Source organism: Carassius gibelio, chromosome B23 (assembly GCF_023724105.1).
Source record: "Carassius gibelio isolate Cgi1373 ecotype wild population from Czech Republic chromosome B23, carGib1.2-hapl.c, whole genome shotgun sequence".
Taxonomy (NCBI): Eukaryota; Metazoa; Chordata; class Actinopteri; order Cypriniformes; family Cyprinidae; genus Carassius; species Carassius gibelio.
In genome coordinates, this window is record NC_068418.1 from 25,230,492 (window position 1) to 25,252,649 (window position 22,158).

The window sequence follows — 22,158 nt, forward strand, 5'->3', positions numbered from 1 at the left end:
AGGAGAGGAGCGATGTTGCTTCAGGAAGGAGATTTGTTGCAGTCAATGATTTGTTTCATTCTGACTCATCTCAGAAATAGAGAGGGGGATTATCATTCGGTGAAAACCTTCTGTGCTAAAAAGTTATAAGTCATCAAAAGCTTTATTTGTAAAAAAAAAAAAAAAAAAAAAAAAGTCAATGTTAAAAAAACATTTTTATTTAACTTTTGTTTAGCATTTTTATTCTACAAACGTGGAAAAGAGTCTTTGCCACTTAATCATTACAAAATTGATGAATTTTCTCCTTCAATAAAAAAAAAAAAATTAGATCATCTTGAAAGTGGATTTATATAGCCTACATTAATAATTCTTATTATTATTCCGAGGCAAAATGGAAAAAAAATCACACTCAAAAAACAAACAGTAGAACACAGTCATCATGGGTTAAAGAGGGGTGTTAAACAACACACATTTATTGTTGGTTTTATTTATTTCTTTAAGTAAAGAAAATCAACGCCTAGTAAACGATCTGAATGCAGGACGTGGAGGTGAAGAATATAACCTCCTAGATGTTGATTTTCCCGCTCATGTCATCAGTCATTTCACATATTAAAGGTGTTAATAACATTTGCGCTGCAATATTTAACGATAAAATGACGGTTATTTTCGTCAGTTACAGCTTTCTACTCGCCAAGACAGAGCTGACAAATATATTAAGAAGTGCAGTAAGAATAAATTTAACATGTAAATGAATATGTGTTTAATTGAAATGTTGCATTGAATATGTCTGTGTGTGTGTGTGAGCTACACCTGCGCCATGGTGTTACTTTCACTGAAGACTGAAGAATAATATAATTAAAGATTAAGATTTAAAGTAATTAAAGATTTATACAGGCGCAGCTTAGTGTTGACAATATAGAATACTACTGCTTCTGAATGTATTCAGACACGGTTGGTTGATTATCCATATGTCATTTATTTTCCAACTACAAATTTTACCGAAATGTACATTTTAGTCAGAATTATTGCGCTCTTATTTAATAGAGCTCTGTCTGTTTGGTGCGCGTGCCCGCGGCGGCGCTCGTTCACTGAAGTCAAGTTTAGCAGGGAATCCCAGAAGGCTCATGCACTTCTGACAGAAAAAAATTAAATATTTCCATTGCTTTCTAAAATGTACAAATGTACAGTATATCTGTGAAATGTAAGTTATGCATTCAGGAAGGCATCGCATATAGAGTATGACTGTTACCAAATGGTATGGTTAAGCGCATTAATATAGAACTAACTGAGGATGATGAGGACGATGATGAAGAAGAGCAGCTTGATGAGTCAAGAGATAAAACGATCGATCTGTTTTTCTTGACTTTTTATGGAACTACCTGTGCAGGTAAATGAATTTAATCAACACCTGTCAGCCAATCAGAATCGAGTATTCAGACAGACCATGGTATAATATGGTATGGACTTTGAATCTGAGTAATTCAGTTTTTGGCTTCATCTTCTGTTAATGCAGACAATCAGAAACAGCCCCACTTTATATTAAATGGCCTTAATACGATGTACTTACATTTAAATTAATCATTTGGTACAATGCACTTACACATGTTTTTACAATGTAACGTTACTCATATTTTAAAAATACCTGTGCAATTACATCTGTAATTAATTACTGTAATTACATTTATAATAAGGCAACACTGTTAACCCATCCCTTACCTTAACCCACCCTTAAACCCATTCCCTAACCCACCTCAATATCAACAGAAATGTCTTGCAATATAATATTGTACTTATTTTTTTATGTAAGTATAGTTCAAATGTAAAGTGGGACCCAGGAACAATGAGATGTTTAGTGAGTCATTGGCTTGAAGAAGTTTTCTGTGAGGGTCAGTGTTAGAGGACAGAATACACGAGTGTGCATCCCTCTCAGTGAACTCTTCAGATTGATTGACTCTGTCTGAACTTAAATTAAAATCTAAAGTGAAACTGGAGCTGGTCAGATGGCTCTATACTGCTAGCATGAGTAACTGTAATGTACAGGAACTGTAATGTACTTCTGTCCAGGTTCTGCAGTCACAGGTGTGTGTCCATCAGTGTCCATCTGTCTGTCTGCTGTCTGGAGGATGATGACTGGCCTCTTTTCCTGTGGGGGTATGTCTTCTGCTGTCTTTCTTTTCTTTTTTCTTCAAAATACATGGTATTAATTTATTAATTAATTTTTCCCTGAATAAATATAATACAGTGTCATTTTTATCTTCTCTTATATTTACAGCTAATGGTTACACAGAAATGGACGGTGACTCTGTGGATGTTCCTCTCTCTGTTGAGGAGACCAGACCAGATCCAGACCAGAGTTCAGTGCGTCCATTCACTCTCTGAGGATGATGAAGATGATAAAGAGCAGCTTGATGAGTCAAGAGATAAAACGATGAACTGGAAATTCAGTTTTTCTTGACTTTGTATGAAATGCTTTCCATCTCTGATTACAAAAATGTCCATGCCTTTAAAAGTTTTGCTCTTTATGGGTTTCCTGAAATCATTCACTTTTCATTAATCAAATTGTTAAAAAATTTGGTTAAATTATAAGATCAATAACATTTTTAATAAAAATGAAAATAAAATGAAAATGTTTTAAAAATAAAGTATTTTATTTGTTTACCTGCATGTCACGTGACCATTAAACAACATCAGAAACTCATTGTTGTTAAATTATAGAAATATTAACTTGGATTCTCAAGGGGACTTAGATATTTTCTAGATATTATAACTCAGTGGGCATTCACTGTGTACTAGATACACCTAAATATATATATATATATATATAATTTTTTTTTTCATTTTAAAAGTTGTAGTAGGTGTTTAGTGGATACTAAGAGATTTTCCCCATATCTCCCTTTATATGCATACATACACTATTCAATTAGAAATGACTTTTATTTTGTCTGGGCAGTGATAAATAACAGAAATGAAATCCTTAAATTAAATAACAATTTACACCAATTATTCTGTGCAGAAGTTTACTCCTCACTGTGTGGCTTTTAATGTAGTGCTGTATTCATAGAGATGGAGATTTTGGAAGTGAGTCTGGACACCATCCTCTAGTCCAGCAGGAAACAGAGGTTCATCCACTTGGCACTTTTTTGTAACATGTTTTTTGGGACCCTTATGGTGTCTAGTTAATAATTTTTGATGTCACAGAGGTCAGATGTCTCATGGGGTTCATTTGGTGGCCATCTTGAAATGATTTAGATTTTCATAATTCCTGAACCATACGACATACAAACACTAATGAACCCATTTTTTCATGACACCAAGGAATCAAATGGAAAGGTGACCAACATTGCTACAACAACACATTTTAGGCTCATAATGATGTAACTATTTTATTCTGCAATAGTTTCCTTCATTATCCAACTGAAACTAGTTTTTCTCTTCAATCAATTGAAAGGATGTTAACTGGATGGCAGTCACTCCAGGTGACACAGATGACAATCTGATAACACTACAGCTCACTGACAGTAAAAGTGATCAAAACCCTGTTTCACTGATCATCATCAGCCTCAAATACTGTGCCAGAAGATCAGAACAAAGCTCTGTGAACACTTGCATTTATTCAACACTAGAAGTGTGTCCCAAAGATCTACACACACTTGTGGACTTCTTCATGCTCACTTGGGCCAAATACAGGAAATACGTCATGTAAGTAGACAAGGGCTCAAGTGCAAGACTGTAAGTGCAAGTGTGTGTATTTGGACTAGTCCAGTGTGATTTAGTGTGTGTTAAGAGCGCTGTGCTTTGACATCAGGTCCATGTGCTCTCAGGAGGCCGAGACTGTTACAAACACGCCAGGTTCCACTTCCACACAATCACGGTGCACACACTCACCTGAGTTCTAACCATCACCACCTGATCCTCATCACCTGCCATCCACCACAGCACTATATAAACCACACACACGCACCCAGTCATTGTCTGGTCACGTTCGCGACAAGACCATTCACCTGCGCTAACTATAATGACTACAGCCGCGTTTCCACCGCAGGAACTTTACCCAGGAACTAGGGACTTGGTCCGGTACTTGGTGTGTTTCCACCGCAGGAACCAGGAACTAAATAAAAGTTCCGGGTAAAAAAATGCCCCTCAGAAAGTCCCTGCTGGCGAGGTGGTACTTTTTTAAAGTTCCGGAACATTCGGGGGCGGGACTTTGGCGCTAAACATCCTGATTGGTTGAGTTCACGCAGCATTGGTTGAGTTCAACCACCATTTATTCGGATCAACATTTTCAAAATATTACTGTTATTGTGTCATGAAATGTAATTTTAAAAGTATTTCAGGCGAGAATGTAGTTGTTTAAAACTCAAATCTGTTGTTTATTTAGAAAGACAGCGCCTATTTAAAAATGTGTTTCGCCGATCTCGTAGACGGTGAGCTCCACTCGATTAGCGGGAGCTCAGTTCTCATGTATCCGCCGAGAAGCAGCCTCTCCTGGGATAGACCTTCTGTGCCGCTGGCTCTGATGTGTCTTTAGTGGTTAAACATAAAATATAATTCAGCTGCGGGGTAAATCTAACAGGTTTTCTTTGGTCTGTATTCAATTTATCTATATGTTAAAATGAAAATAAAAAGGCAAGTCTATATAATATTTATTTCATTGTAATGGCTGTATATAACGTTACACTTATCCCTGAACTAAGTACATTTCTGCAGCTGTTATTATGTTTAAATGAAAATGAAAGGAGGCATTGGTATTTTATATCCTATTTCGTTTTATTGTAAATATACTGAGGGGAAAATTGCAGTAGCCAAAGCGATCTGAGTTCACGCAGCATTGGTTGAGTTCAACCACCATTTATTCGGATAATTTTCAAATATTACAGTTATTGTGTCATGAAATTTAATTTTAAAAGTATTTCAGGCGATAATGTAGTTGTTTAAAACTCAAATCTATGGTTTATTTATAAAGACAGCGCCTATTTAAAAATGTGTTTCGCCGATCTCGTAGACGGTGAGCTCCACTCGATCAGCGGAAGCTCAGTCCTCATGTATCCGCCGAGAAGCAGCCTCTCCTGGGATATTCCTTCTGATATGTGCCGCTGGCTCTGATGTGTCTTTAGTGGTTAAACATAACATATAATTCAGCTGCGGGGTAAATCTAACAAGTTTTCTTTGGTCTGTATTCAATTTATCTATATGTTAAAATGAAAATAAAAAGGCGAATTTATATAATATTTCGTTTCATTGTAATGGCTGCACACATTTCCCTGAACTAAGTACATTTCTGCAGCTGTTATTATGTTTAAATGAAAATGAAAGGAGGCAGTGGTATTTGATATCATATTTCGTTTTATTGTAAATATACAGTATGGAAAATTGCAGTAGCCAGGACGAGCAGACTGAAGTTATCAAGTATGCTGCTGTTTATAGATTTACCGGACTTGCGTCGTCGCGGACATCACACTCCTGAGACGAATGCACAAAGTCTGAACCAACTACCGAGGATGCACGTCCAAAATCAGTGTACTTTTTTTTTTAATCAGCCGTACTTTGTATTGAGAAACGCGCGCAGACCTACGTCACCAGTCTATTTGCCTAATCTACCCGGTACTTTACACCGCGGTGGAAACGCAGAAAGCAACAGGTCTGGGGGGAAAAAAGTTCCTGGGAAAAAAAGTTCCTGGTACAAATGTTCCGGGTAATTTCGGTGGAAACGCGGCATAACTCCTCTTTACCTTCTCTCCAAGAATATTCTCCGAAGACTACTCCTCCTTCATCTTCTCTCTAAGGATTGTTCCTGAAGACTCCTCCAAGCCCATACGGTGCGTGTGTGTGTGTGTTCACCTCCATCCCGGCACGGATCGCAACACTCATCCACTCCTCACTACCTGCTCCTCTGCGTGTCTTAAAATAAACCTCTACTTCATCTGTACTGATAACTTAAAATGTTAAAATAAATGTTACTATAATAATTTGAGGAATGTTTCATTTGCATAGAACGTGTTGTCTGTCTTAACGCTGTATTGCACCTTCACGGGTAGTGTAAAATCGATTCATGAGCAATCGATGCCAACTAATTCAGCACCCTCACTTTGTGACGTCAGACGTAAGAGGGAGCGCGCTAAGAAGTTTCCTAAGGGACACTTCGGGGAACACACTTAGGAACATAAACAACTTTGGTATGATATATCTTTCGAGGTCTTCTTAGCACGCCAAGAGTGAGCGTTATCGGGGAACCGGGCCCAAGTCTCTTCTGTTCACCAAGCCTGCATTTATTTGATCCAAAGTACAGCAAAACAGTTAACAGAAATATTTTTACTAGACTATTTAAAATAACTTTTCTATTTGAATATATTTCAAAATGTTATTTATTGAGATTTTAAAGCTTGCTATAAATAAAAATATTCATATCTATAATTTATTTTCCAAAAAATCTATATTTTTTAATGATTTATTGTATAAGGCTTTTTATTTCACATAAATGCTGATCTTTGGATCCTTCTATTCATCAAAGAATGCTGAACAAAAATTGACTCACGTTTTAAATATTGATAATCAGCAAATCAGCCTATTAGAACGATTTGGGCCTGGTTCCCCGATAATGCTCACTCTTAGCGCGGTAAGAAGACCTCGAAAGATATATATCTTACCAAAGTTGTTTATGTTCCTAAGTGTGTCCCCCGAAGTGTCCCTTAGGAAGCTTCTTAGCGCGCTCCCTCTTACGTCTGACGTCACAAAGTGAGGGTGCTGAATTAGTTGGCATCGATTGCTCATGAATCGATTTTCCACTTCACATGAAGGTGCAATACAGCGTTAAGAAAGACAACACATTCTATGTAAATGAAACCTTTCTAAAATTATTACAGTAAAAATTTTTTAACATAGTTTAAGTTATCAGTAGAATATAGACTATAAATTAAATTATCAAATGGTCAGTATGTTCACACGATATGTTGTGACGGTTAGACGAACCGGGGATCCCTCGCTAATCATCCACGCTTCTTATCCCGTTGTGCTACTCGTGCCGCTTCTTGACATGGGTTAAACGACTTATAAAAAATTATATAATAGACTTTTATATTAATGGTATAAGGTTCTTTACATTCAGAATAGATTGTCAAGCAGCTGCATTTACTTTTGTTTAATGCGGTATTGATTGCAATTGGATTATGTTTTTAATAAAAAAACAACCTATCTACAATGAACAGAGAGAGAGAGAGTTAGATACAAAATATGCTGGGGAAGCAACGTAAAAAGGGCACCAAGCCTCTCGTCAGAGGAACTTGAAGTTTTGCTGGACATTGCCACCAGTGTGGACGCACCTCTACACAGAGGTCTTGATTAGGCCGTGGCCCTCTCCCACGACCTCGATGAATCTCTCTGTAGCCAAAAAAAAGAAAACGTAGCGCTGGGCTTCAGGGTTTAAAGCAAAATTCCGCTGCATTAGCCTGGCAAGCGCAGGTCTGAGAAGGTCCAGCAGCTCCATAATGAGCTGTCTTGGGAGGCGAATTTTTATTTTAATATAGCCACGTCAGGCAAAATGTCAGAAGGGCTTAAGTTTTGCTGAATAAAAAAATTGACATGGACTGAATGGCTCCGTCTCCGTCTTTGATTCAACACAAGGACACGTTGGAGCCAAATTGTTTGCCAGATTTGAATTATCAAAAAAATTATTGCCAATTCGCTTTACATTACTAAAAAGCCTAGGCTAATTACCACCATATTAGTTCTGATACTATAAAGTCAACTTCATAAATAGGCCTGTATCCATTGCGAACATAATTTATTATAAGTCTTAAAAAATAACAAAATCATTGTTGAGCCACAACATTGTCAACATACCATAGTTTGACTTGTACTTCGCTGTGCTAGTTTCTAAAGACTGCTGTACAGAGTCTTGAGCTCAAACAACGCTAAGAGAGAGCTTACGAATGGTCCAAACCAACCTTACAGTGTGACTTACAGAAGATATACTTAGCGTACGAACGTGTCGGGAATCATGCCATAAGGTTAAGAGAGTGGTGAAGGAATAGGTTAAGAACTACTTAGCGATAAGAATGTTTTGCGGAACCGGGCCTTGATTTCTTAAGGATGTGACACTAGACTGGAGTAATGATGCTGAACATTCACCTTTGATCACAGGAATAAATTACATTTAAAAATATTTTCAAATAGAAAATGGTTATTTTAAATGGTAAAAACTTTTAAAACTTGTACTGTACTTTGGATCAAATAAATGCAGGCTTGGTGAACAGAAGAGACTTCTTTAAAAACATTAAAAATCTTACTGTTCAAAAACTGTTGACTGCAGGCTATAGATTACAGAAATGTTCTATTGTAATGTTTTATATTGGTGTGTGTGTGTGTGTGTGTGTGTGTGTATATATGTATATGTGTATATGTATATATGTATATATATATATATATATATATATATATATATATATATATATATATATATATATATATATATATATATATATATATATATTTTTCTTTGCCCCTCACTTCTGAAAAGATGGCTACACCCCTGGGTTCGTCCCTTTTTGACCCAGCGCTGGGTTGCCAAAATAACCCAAATTGGGTTGTTTTCAACCCAGCAGTTTTTAGAGTGTATGATCCAGTTAACTTTGATTTTAGCTTGTGATGTTTCAGTGAACAGAACTGGTGCAGTGCAATGCCAAATGGTGAGGAACATCCCATTGTATATGCCTCACATACTTTGTACTGCTGGAAAAAAAAAAAATCACCGACTGCGAATTCATTGAGTGCTATTTTATTTTTATAACATCAATACCTTTGAGAAAGACCATTCAGTTTAAAAACTGTTCATAGACCTTTAATGACCCTGTTCAGTGAACATAAGCACTTCTCAATGATGGTTGCAGCTCGCATTCAGCTGTGGGCTATAATTTTGTCAGCATATGATAGTGACATTGTTTAACAGAAGCCATATCAGTACATATCAACACTCTTCTGAACAACCAGAAGCTCCTGTAAACACAGCACAGATATCACTGTTTAGAAGAGGACTGGCTTCTTTGATTTTAGATAGTTTGTGCATCTTTAGGTAGAGCTCACAGCGGGTGATCGGTCAGAATCACGCAAGATTTCTTCGTTGGAGGTATTTATTGAATTTACAACTGCATGATTGAAATGTACATTGATGTGTGTGGTTCTGAAACAAAGAAGTGAAAACAAACATAATTAGTTGAATGAAAATGAATGATTATCATGCAAACAAACCATTATTTGTATTAACTGTATCCTATTCTAACAATACAGCAGAAATAAAATACAATGATATTATTTTAACATGACCGAAACTGGGATTAAAAGAATGAAAAAGGCTGTGCAATGGTTCTAGGCTGCTACAACTATAACATAAAGCATAAACCATTCGCTATACAAAGCCTCCCTCTGCTGGTCACATAAATAACTACAACAGGCCGCTCTGAGAGGTGTCACGTGACGACCAGTGTACATGCAGACAGTGCATGTTCTATAACCAATTAACTGGATTAAAGGCGAATATCACCGCAATAGCTTACAAACTATGGGCAGAGGGTGCATAACTGGTATTATACAATGTGTAACAAAAGAATAATGCCCGAGTAGAGACTTATACATTTATACATGGGAAGAAGCATTACAATGTGAGGCCTAATCGGGCAGAAAAAACCTGAGCTTAAATTAGCAAAATTAAACAGACAAAACACTACCAATCTAGCTTCAGCAATGACAGTAAAGCAACAACAAATTACAGATTCTTACTTGTAAAGACGCACACAGGATAAAGCAGTTGTAAAATGGGTTTTAAGTCCGTGCAGTTAGTGTACACTACTGGCAAAAGTCTCGGACAGAATGCTACCAGTGTGCAGCGATCCTGAGTCAACTTGTGATTGGCTAAGAGTCCAGGTGAAGCAAGTAATCTTCCCGTAGGAGAGAGAGAGTCCCAGTAAAGTGTCTGATGCTTAGCGGCCACGAGGGGGCCTCTTTTACAGCCGCCCCCAGATTACTGAAGGTAATCTGCAGAAGAAGAAAAGGCACCCACTCCTCCGGTAGTGATTAGTCTGATAACTCTGGAAGCTGGATGAGTCGAGCCACAGGGCGGGTGTACACCCGGTGTCCTACATTCACTTCAGCAGATCGTACTTTACCGTCAAGGCCAGGAAAGACGCTGGTCACTTTACCCACTGGCCACAGTGAGCGAGGGAGCTGTGGGTCAATGATGAGGACCGTCTTGCCGATGTGCAGGTTTGGGTTTTCAGCATTCCACTTCTGTCGGGCCTGGAGGCTGGGCAGATAGAAACGGATAAAATGCTTCCAGAAGTGGTCAGCCAACAGCTGGCAATGCGCCAACGCCTACTGCTCAGGAGCTTGGAGTCAGGATACACCACCTGCGGGAGAGAGGCATCTGGCCGCCCAATGAGCAGTGAGTTGGGAGTTATTGGATCGGGGTCAGCGATGTCTGCAGATGTGTAGCCTAATGGTTTGGAGTTGAGAATCCCTTCAATCTCCACTAGTAGGGTTCTCAGTACCTCATCTGTTACAAGCTGGGCTCCAAGGGTTACTTGCAGGGTTTGTTTTACAGAGCGTCACCTCCTCTGAAGTTAGTCCCCTGGTCTGAAATCAGCTCGAACGGCTTTCCTCTGCGGGCAATGAACCGTCTTAGGGCCATGAGGAATTAATCTGCATTCAAACTGGAGAGCATGTCGATATGCACGGCTCGGGTGGTCATGCATTTAAAGATTAATCCCCAGCACTTTTCACTCCTCCTTCCAATCGCTACAGAGTATGGCCCGAAGCAATCTACTCCTTTTGAATAAAATGATGGTTTGAAAAGTTGGACTCTGGATGGAGGCAGGTCTGCCATTTTTGGGATTTGTGGCTTTCCGCGCCAATTCTGACACTCTTGGCACTTGCGCTGAAAACGGCGAATAGCCTCTCGTCCTCCTGGTAGCCAATACTTGCAGCGCATCTCTGAAAAGACCCTCTCTGAGTCTGGATGGTGCAGACGGTAATCATACTCTTGGATGAGCAACTGCGTTACTGGGTGTTTGGCATCCAGCACCACCGAGTGAACAGTATCCGGTTCCAGCTGGTTACTATGGCGCAGACGTCCACCAACACGGATGAGCTTGTCACTGTGGTCGAACTCTGGTGCAAGCTTGAGAAGTGTGCTGCTCTTGGCGACTGATTTACCTGACTGCAGTAGGTCATAGTCAATAGGAAAACTGTCTTGTTGAACCTGTTGTAGCAGAGCCAGCTGGGCTTGCCTGTAGGCTGTGACGTTGCCTGGGGCCGCCCCATGTAGAGTCTTTGTTGTGGCGGTCAGGAGGTCTCTGAAGGAAGAGAACTGCTTAGCGTCTGGGAGCAGACTTGGCGTGGTAGTAATGAGGCCGCAGAACTGAGGTTTCTTGAGCTCTTCACTCTGATCTGCCTCTGTCTGAATCTGAGGACTTTGTGGCCATTTGTCTGGTTCACGCCACAAGATGGTTGGGCCTTGACCCCAGCGGCTGTCTGGTGTCAATGTGTTGAGAGGTTTGCCACGCGTTATGTCGTCGGCAGGGTTCTGTGCAGAGTCCACGTATCGCCATGTGTCGCCCTCAGTGAGATCTTGAATCTCTGCCACGCGTGTACCAACAAACACTTTGAATCTGCATGACTCTGACTGCAGCCACTTGAGCACGGTAGTAGAGTCCGACCAGAGCATCACCCGCTGGATGGGCAGTGTGAGTTCAGATTTGAGGATCTGAGCCATGTGTGCTCCAGTCAGAGCAGCGCATAACTCCAGACGTGGGATTGACTGCTGCTTTCTTGGAGCAACTCTGGATCTTGCGGTGACGAAAGCTACTTGGACCACTCCATGAGGATTCTTGGTTCGGAGGTATGCCACAGAGCCATAGGCTTGCTCTGAGGCATCGCAGAACACGTGGATCTCACGCTCACAGGTAGGAGAGTCTAACTCACAGCAAGTGTAACACCTCGGAAGTGCTATGCTCTGTAGGTGCGGTAACTCGTCCTCCCACTCTCTCCATGTGGCTAGCAGGTGATCTGGCAGAGCAGAGTCGTCCCAGTCACGCCTTTTGTCCCACAGGTGTTGGATGACAACTTTTGCCCTGGTGGTGTAAGGTACTAAAAATCCAAGGGGGTCGTATTGGCTTGCCACCACTTTATAGATGTAGCGCATAGTGACAACTTCTTCAGTGGCAGAACTTCTCGACACTTGAAGGACAGCTTGTCCTCTCGACAGTCCCACTGTAGGCCCAGGGCTGATTCTTCTTGATCTGGGTGACCTTGGGCGATCCACTTTTCAGCACTAGCCGATCTTGCCTCAGCAGGAAGGTGACGGATGGTGTCTGGATGTGTACTGGCCCACTGGCGTAACTCAAAGCCTCCTTCTGCAAGAAGAGTCTGCAACTTGTCAATGATAGGCTTAGCATCTTCAACTGTAGGCACACTTTGTAGCCAGTTATCAACATAGAAATGTCTTAACACAGAGTCTCTCACTGCGTCAGCTGGCTGAGTATGGTCTGTGACATGCTTCTGTAGGGCATACGTAGCACAGCAGGGCTACAGGTAGTGCCGAAGGGAAGCACCTTCCACTGATAGACTGTAGGTTGTTCATCACGCTTGAGCTCCCGCCAAAGGAAGCGGAGGAGAGGCTCATCCTCTGGTAGGAGCCTGACCTGGTGAAACATTACCCGTATGTCACTGCTGAAGGCCACACAGTGTTCTCTGAATCGTAGGAGAACTGAAAGGAGTGGTGGACCAAGGGTTGGACCAGGGAGCAGGAGTGTGTTCAAATCAGTGGTGCCATACTGGAAAGAGCAATTGAAAACCACTCTGTGCTTGCCATTGTGCTCGACACGGTGGTGAGGGATGTACCAGCTGCTTGAGGTGTTCTCTGTGCCAGAGGGTAGTTTTGCCACATAACCAGCCTGTTCAAGTCTCTGGATCTCTGCATTGTAGACTTGGGCCATCTCAGGGTTCTTTGCCAGCCGCCTTTCTGTATTCCGGAGATGAGGGAGTACTGCCTCCTTTGGTGCGCAGAGCTGGGGAAAGTTCTTTATGCGGAGGAGAGGAGTTGCATAGCGTTGGACACCATTAACATGTACTCGCACCATCTGTTTATCCAAGCATTCAAGGGCCTCCTTGTCCTGCCGTGACCTAGTACTGGCCTTTACACTGCGCCATGGGAGGATGTCCAGTTGCCACAGCCTCTCGACATGCTGGTAGATGTCAGCTGGAGGTGCCCCGAAGGTGGTGAAAAAACAGCGTTGCTCAATAAGGTACTGCTTTAGATTGTTGGTCGGACCTTGCAGCGTATATTCCGAGACGGGTGCGGACAGCAACTGGTGCACCAGGGGACCAAAGATGACTGGCTCAACTGGAGTCACCAAGTGAGGGTGGTCTGAGCCAATAAGCAGTAGCGGGGACAACATCCTTGAATGAAGGGATAAAGAGCTTCTTCAAATGTCTGTATTCGCTCTGCAGTGCTTTAAAGGGACAAGTGTGCTGGCCTAGCCCGAGCTTGGGTGCAGTAAAGGCTCCTTGGATGTTGTATACCATGGCTGGAGAACAGGCTGGAGAGATGTTAATGAGACAGCCGCCATGTGAAGCGTCTGCAGCTCTTGTCTAACTGTACGCAGGGGCAAATCCTCAGGCTGGCCTTCAAGTCCCAGTTGTTGTACAGCTGGTTGGAGGAGCAGGGTGTGTTCAGAGCCATCGTCTAGCAAAGCGTATGTCTCTAGAGTTTGATCACCATGGCGGAGGATAACTTTACTGACCTTGAGAAGCACACGTGGGCCCTGCGGTGGCTTGCCAATGTATAGCACTTGGTCTGCACTTGGTATGGACAATGGATTGCTCTCAATGGACTTCACCTGATCAGACCTTCTCTCAGCTTTGTCAGTCTTGACTGAACTTCTCTCGCTGACATCATGCAGCGCAAGCAGGTGTCTGCTGTTGCATGTTTTACAGCACATCTTCAGATCACATTCAGCTGATCGGTGTTCTCTGCCACATTGCCAACATCGGTTGTTGTCCTGAATCCAGTTACGTTTCTGGGTGGCGCTGAGCAGTCTGAAATTTGCACAATTATTCAGAGTGTGCTTGTAGTTCTCACAGAATGGGCAGAACTTCTTTGCTTCTAGACTGGTTGGAGGAGTGAATTTGGCTGGCTCCCTAACCGGTTTGGGTTCAGCCCCCAGCAGGAGGACTGAAGCCTTAGGTGACGACTTGACAGTACTCTAGGAGTCTCTGGGCCTAGTTCCAGTGTTCTTTCTCAAGCGATATTGTGCTATATCCTGCTGGATCTGGAGCTCGTATTCCACCAATCTGATAGGTCCACAAGAGTGGGGATAGGAATGTGGAGCGGGTGGATGTAACGCCTGAAACTGGACCTCAGGTCGTGGGGTAGCTTGCCCAGTAGACGGGTGACATGAGAACCACAGTCCAGCTCAACTTGACCCTTTAAACCGAGCTGCTCCAACATGCTCACCAGGGATCTGACGTTCAGGGCGAACAACCTGAATGACTTGATGTCTCCACTCTGAATGTTGGGGCCATCCATCAGTTCGGCAATACGCTGAAGGGCGAGTTGGTGTGGCTGCCCATACTGCTGGTTTAAAGCTGCCATAGTGTCAGTAAAGGGGTAGTCAGAATTGCTGTAAGAATCTGCCACCAGCAATGCTTCCTCCAACTTCAGATGATCCACTAATATCTGGAACTTGAAACGTTCAGTGGCATCTCTAGGAAGGAGATTGTCTAAGGCAATACGGAGTCTCGCAAAGTCTCTTGGGTTAGGACGGTTGAAGTTCGGGATTGTAGGTGTAGGCCCTCTGTATGTTCTTTCCTGTCCACCAGGGGGAGTCACTGAGCGTCTGCGTCTGGGCTCGTGCCAAGGTGAAGGGGGACTACGTCTCTCACACTGATCTGGAGAGTAGCTGAAGCGGCGTGCAGGAGAGTAGTCACCTTGGCATGATGGTTCTCTGTAGAGATGGTTCGCGAAGCCTGGTGCTTTCTGAGTACTGGCTCTGGAGCGCGTTTAGGTGAGGGAGAGTCATACCTGGTTGTTTCCCTGTAGTCCTTTGTCTCTCTACTGTAGTCATGATGCCTGTCAGAGGACCGTTGTGGTGGTTTCTCCCTGTCTCGAAAGTAGACTGATTTGTACTGGGTTGAAGCACCTCCATAATCCAGCCTTTCTCTGTAAAGTCTATCTCTGGCAGCTACAGTACGTGGCTCTGAACTGGAATTGCTGGGCTCCGCCCTGGCTCTGAGCTGCTTGTTCTGTATCTTTAATTCCTCAACTGATGCTAGGAGATCTTCCCTTTCACGCTGTAGTATGTGGCACTCCCTTCTCCACTCATCTGCAGAAGATTCCCATTTATCAGTGACTGACCATCGCGCTGGGCTGTGGTGCAGCTGACTTTCTGGTGGTGCAGAGCGTGAATCAGGTCTGCTATGGTCCTCTTCGTCTAGCTGCTCCCTGGGCTGTGACTCAGAAGGCTTCATGGTTTGAGATCTGGTCGGGAGATCAGACAAGTCATAATCTTGCAAGTAGTTAGGGAGGGACCGCTGCCTCCTAGATCGTGCACTATACTCGTTATCCGAGGTGGTAGACATCTTGCTCTACTGCAGGCTCTGGCTCTGGCTCGAAGGACCACTTTGTTTAGAAGAGGACTGGCTTCTTTGATTTTAGATAGTTTGTGGATCGTTAGGTAGAGCTCACAGCGGGTGATCGGTCAGAATCACGCAAGATTTCTTCGTTGGAGGTATTTATTGAATTTACAACTGCATGATTGAAATGTACATTGATGTGTGTGGTTCTGAAACGACAAGGAAGTGAAAACAAACATAATTAGTTAAATGAAAATCAATGATTATCATGCAAACAAACCATTATTTGTATTAACTGTATCCTATTCTAACAATACAGCAGAAATAAAATACAATAATATTATATTAACATGACCGAAACTGGCATTAAAAGAATGAAAAGGGCTGTGCAATGGTTCTAGGCTGCTACAACTATACAGTATTGTTCAAAATAATAGCAGTACAATGTGACTAACCAGAATAATCAAGGTTTTTCGTATATTTTTTTTATTGCTACGTGGCAAACAAGTTACCAGTAGGTTCAGTAGATTCTCAGAAAACAAATGAGACCCAGCATTCATGATATGCACGCTCTTAAGGCTGTGCAATTGGGCAATTAGTTGAATTAGTTGAAAGGGGTGTGTTCAAAAAAATAGCAGTGTGGCATTCAATCACTGAGGTCATCAATTTTGTGAAGAAACAGGTGTGAATCAGGTGGCCCCTATTTAAGGATGAAGCCAACACTTGTTGAACATGCATTTGAAAGCTGAGGAAAATGGGTCGTTCAAGACATTGTTCAGAAGAACAGCGTACTTTGATTAAAAAGTTGATTAGAGAGGGGAAAACCTATAAAGAGGTGCAAAAAATGATAGGCTGTTCAGCTAAAATGATCTCCAATGCCTTAAAATGGAGAGCAAAACCAGAGAGACGTGGAAGAAAACGGAAGACAACCATCAAAATGGATAGAAGAATAACCAGAATGGCAAAGGCTCAGCCAATGATCACCTCCAGGATGATCAAAGACAGTCTGGAGTTACCTGTAAGTACTGTGACAGTTAGAAGACGTCTGTGTGAAGCTAATCTATTTTCAAGAATCCCCCGCAAAGTCCCTCTGTTAAAAAAAGGCATGTGCAGAAGAGGTTACAATTTGCCAAAGAACACATCAACTGGCCTAAAGAGAAATGGAGGAACATTTTGTGGACTGATGAGAGTAAAATTGTTCTTTTTGGGTCCAAGGGCCACAGGCAGTTTGTGAGACGACCCCCAAACTCTGAATTCAAGCCACAGTACACAGTGAAGACAGTGAAGCATGGAGGTGCAAGCATCATGATATGGGCATGTTTCTCCTACTATGGTGTTGGGCCTATTTATCGCATACCAGGGATCATGGATCAGTTTGCATATGTTAAAATACTTGAAGAGGTCATGTTGCCCTATGCTGAAGAGGACATGCCCTTGAAATGGTTGTTTCAACAAGACAATGACCCAAAACACACTAGTAAACGGGCAAAGTCTTGGTTCCAAACCAACAAAATTAATGTTATGGAGTGGCCAGCCCAATCTCCAGACCTTAATCCAATTGAGAACTTGCGGGGTGATATCAAAAATGCTGTTTCTGAAGCAAAACCAAGAAATGTGAATGAATTGTGGAATGTTGTTAAAGAATCATGGAGTGGAATAACAGCTGAGAGGTGCTACAAGTTGGTTGACTCCATGCCACACAGATGTCAAGCAGTTTTAAAAAACTGTGGTCATACAACTAAATATTAGTTTAGTGATTCACAGGATTGCTAAATCCCAGAAAAAAAAAATGTTTGTACAGTCAAAGGTAGACACTGCTATTTTTTTGAACACACCCCTTTCAACTAATTGCCCAATTGCACAGCCTTAAGAGCGTGCATATCATGAATGCTGGGTCTTGTTTGTTTTCTGACAATCTACTGAACCTACTGGTAACTTGTTTGCCACGTAGCAATACAAAATATACTAAAAACCTTGATTATTCTGGTTAGTCACATTGTACTGCTATTATTTTGAACAATACTGTAACATAAAGCATAAACCATTCGCTATACAAAGCCTCCCTCTGCTGGTCACATAAATAACTACAACAGGCCGCTTTGAGAGGTGTCACGTGACGACCAGTGTACATGCAGACTGTACTGACTAAGTCCTAAACGAAGTCTAGTAACGTTACTGGTTGCTAATAAAACGGATTAAGTTTAGACGTGTGCCCTTGCGTCCTCACACGATACAAACGGAGAATTCAGTTTGTTACTATTATCTAGCAGATTTATTTTCCTCCGTATACCATACAGCGGCAATATCTTGACTCATAATACATAACCAAAACAACAAACCGTCTTCTTTCCTATCAAGGCAAGACACAAAAGCACAGTCGAAAACTGTTTGCTTCCCAAATCAGCAACACCTGTGTCTGCGTTTCCTCTGGGTTAAATGACATACCTGGCTGACCTAAGATCAGCTGGGCCACAAACACATCCAGCCCACTAGTGGCACAGGAATAAAACTACATACAATACCAAATGAATATGGCTCATACACTCCAGCCCCTAATTGCATCTGCCAGAGCAATTACACCAAATTCAAAAGAGCCATAAAAACCAAAAATATAGCTTATATGAATGGGAACCAATTACTCTTTAGCTTCATTAAGCAAGCATATCTTAGTTATGGGTCGTTCAATTATGTTTGTCCTGGTCTTCAAACGAACCACACGTACCAGACCTCTCTTATCAGGCAAAGTTTCCAAGACTCTTCCTAGCATCCATGACCCACGTGGTGCAGTGGAGTCTGCAACCATGACCAGGTCTCCAGGTACAAAATTCCTCTTCTCCTGGTTCCATTTTTGACGCTCCTGTAAAAGCGGTAAGTACTCGCGGATCCACCTCTTCCAAAAGAGATCAGAGATGTACTGGGTTTGTTTCCACCTTCTTCTTGCGTAAACATCCCTTTTGTCGAACAGTCCTGGTGGGAAAACTGGTTTTCCTTTAAGGAGGAGCAGATGATTTGGCGTCAAGGCTTCAAGATCGTTGGGATCATCTGACAGTCCTGTGATGGGGCGATCGTTGAGCATAGCTTCAGTTTCACAGAGCACGGTATGGAACCCTTCGTCATCCAAGGTTTGCTGACGGAGCACAGAGCACAAGATTTTCCTGATCATCCGTATCATACGCTCCCATGCGCCACCGTGATGTGATCCAGCTGGAGGGTTAAAGCTCCACTTGATTCCCTTCCTAGACAAGGCTCTATCGATTCGGTCATGATTCAAAGAGGCCAAGGCTTCTCGCAACTCCCTTTCTGCACCCACAAAGTTGGTGCCATTGTCAGATCTCAAATGCGAGACTTGTCCTCTTCGACAGATGAACCGTCGCAAAGCATTGATGCATGAGTCGGTGTCAAGAGAATAGGCCACTTCCAGGTGCACAGCCCTGCTCGCCATGCAAGTGAATACTGCTCCATATCTTTTCACGATGCTACGCCCTCTTTTAACATCAACTGGCCCAAAGTAATCTACACCAACATTAGTAAATGGCGGTAAATCAGGAACCACTCTCTCTTCTGGCAAGTCTGCCATTTTTTGCTCACCAGTTTTTCCACCATGGCGCTTACAAATGAGGCATCTTGATATGATCTTCCTTACTGCAGTAGGTCCACTTGTGATCCAGTATTTTCTCCTTGTAGCGGAAAGCAAATGATTTCTACCTGCATGTCCAAGCCGAAAATGGACATGACGAAGGATAAGATCGGAGATATGTTGGTCCTTTGACAAGATGAGGGGGTGTTTAATGTCCTCAGGGATTGCTGCCCTTTTCAGCCGTCCCCCAACTCGTAGAACTCCTCCTTCTAGAACCGGATCCAATTTGAGGATGCTGCTACTTCTTGGCACTTGTGCGTTGCCAGAGGTTAGTGCAGCAAATTCCGTAGGGAATCTCTCTTGCTGGCAAAAAGCGATTATGGAGGTCTCAGCCTCCAAGAGATCTTCCAGAGACACCTTCTGATTCCCAAGCGATGTTGAGAAAGCTTGCATCTCCTTTTGTACATCCAACCTTGCTGCTCCAATAGCACTGGTGTTTGCTTGCTCCAACTCTTTTCTTTTTTCTTTCAATTTGAGCAGAGTTCCTTTCAGCTTAATGAGCCACACAACTGCAACTTTCAATCTTTGCCAATCAGAGAAATGGGTCATCAGTTGAGATGTGGCGTTGGTGTCAACAAGTATCGCATTGACCGTCAGACATCTCTTTACTTCTGGATCATCAGCAGTGATACTTGTATCCCCAGGAAATGTTGGCCACTTTTCTTCTGGTTCCCATAAGAATTCCGGGCCTTCTATCCATCTTTGCTTTACAAGATTTTCTGCCTTCAATCCACGTGAAGCATCGTCAGCAGGGTTCAGGGATGTTGGAACGTATCTCCACTGCTCAATTTCCGAGTTTTCCCTGATGGTGGTTACCCTGTTTGCCACAAAGGTTTGAAATCTTCGGTTCTCATTCTTTATATACTTAAGAACTGATGTGCTATCAGTCCAAAAGCAAGTCTTCTTAAGTGGAAACTGGAGCTCCGATTGAAGCATCTTGTCCACTCGTACTGCAACAACGGCAGCGGTGAGCTCTAAACGGGGAATGGTGACAGTCTTTAGGGGGGCCACTCGGGCTTTACCAAATAAGAAAGTAACATGAACCCTCTCATCCATGTTCTGCAACCTCAGATAAGTAGCCGTACCATAGCCGTTCTCGCTCGCATCGGCGAAGTGATGCAATTGGGCACTGATAGTCCTCCCAAATCCTGCAGGCTTCACACATCTGTGGACTTTGAAATATGCCACCTTTTCAAGATCTATCAGCCATTTGTTCCACTTCTGCTGAAAAGCTGGAGGTATTGGATCATCCCAATCACACTTCGTCCTGCATAACCCCTGCAACAACAGCTTGGCAGGGAGTACTACGGGTGCGAGGAACCCCAATGGATCATAGACAGAACTGATGATGGATAACATGCCTCGTTTTGTTGCCGGCTTCTCCTTGACTTTCAGCTTGAATTTGAAAGTATCCGTCTCGATACACCACTGCAAACCCAAAGCTCTGTCCAACGGCAGCTTATCCCTGTCCAGATCAAGCTCATACAGGTTCTTGGACTTGAGATCCGCTGGAAGGCTTTGCAGTACTTTTCGACTATTACTAATCCATTGAGTGAGGGTAAACCCTCCTCTGCCGCAAATGGTTATAAGGTTTTTAACCATGGTGACTGCATCTTCTTCAGAGGGTAAACTCTTCAGTAAATCATCCATATAGAAGTTTCGGTTGACCGTTTCAATCACTTCTGTTGGAAAGTTGACCTGATTGTCTTCAGCAGTTTTTCTAAGAGCAAGGCAGGCAACACTGGGTGATGAAACAGCTCCAAATAAATGGACAGTCATGCGATGCTCTACAAGACCTTGCTCCAGGTTACCTTGTGGCCACCATAAAAATCTTAAGTAGTCCCTGTGTTTCTCTGCCACCTTAACCTGGTGGAACATAGCTTTTATATCCGCCATTATGGCCACCTGTTCCTGTCTAAACCTCATAAGAACTCCAACCAATGAGCTGGTGAGGTTTGGTCCTTGCAAGAGCTGACTGTTGAGCGAGATCCCTTTGTACTCTGCTCCACAGTCAAACACCACTCGTAACTTTCCTTTCCGTGGATGGTACACGCCGTGGTGCGGGATATACCACACCTTCCCTGTTGGCGTTTCCAACTGATGCTTCGGCACTTCTTCAGCATAGCCATTGCTAATGACATCAGCAAGAAAGTTGTTGTACTCTTCATGAAAGCCTGCGTCTTTCTGAAGTCTTCTTTTTAGACCACGAACACGTTGCATGGCAACACCAAGGTTGTTTGGCATCGAAACATCTTTCCCTTTGAAAGGCATTTGAAATGTGTAGTGTCCGTTTTGAAGTTGAGCAGAGCTTTCCATTATCTTCACAAACTTCTTTTCTTCCCTTGACATTTCTTCCTGTTCTGCAGAAGCTTGCTCATTGAAATCATAGATGTACTGGTTAGTTAACAGTTCTTCGATTCTGTCAATGGCAATTCTGTTGGCACAAACTGAAGGGTGGTCACTTACACAGTCGCTACATCCCCGTAACGGACCATTTATCACCCATCCCAATAGGGTTCTGATCGCGTAGGGTCCTTCCCCTTCACAACTGTTAATCACCTCCCAAGGCTCCATCAACTTGGAGGCGTTTGTGCCAATTAACAGGTCAACATCAGCATTTATATGGGGAATTTTTACATCCTCTAAATAAGGCCATTTTCTCAGCTCCCTTTCACTGATTATGTTTGCTGTGGAGACAGGCATCTCTTTCTGGGTACACACTTTGGGAAGTGGATAGAAGCACTCACCAAAAAATCCAGAAATTTCCAAGCCATCAACAATGGAACTTTCTACTGCGTTATTATGGCCCAAGGTGCGAATATGAATCTTGCATTTGCGTCCTTCCATGTTTAACTTGTCAATGAGCTTCCTGGTGCAGAAAGTTCCTGTACTCCCTGGGTCCAGAAAAGCATAGGTTTCAATAA

General features: G+C 42.6%; 1 protein-coding gene across 1 annotated transcript; it reads right to left on the reverse strand.

Moving 5' to 3' along the window:
* Window positions 1-18,232: 18,232 nt before the first annotated feature.
* Window positions 18,233-21,506, reverse strand: LOC128011686 (uncharacterized). The gene has a single exon (XM_052594363.1). The coding sequence runs from the start codon at window positions 21,503-21,505 to the stop codon at window positions 18,233-18,235; it is 3,273 nt and encodes a 1,090-aa protein (XP_052450323.1). The 5' UTR covers window position 21,506.
* Window positions 21,507-22,158: the final 652 nt, after the last annotated feature.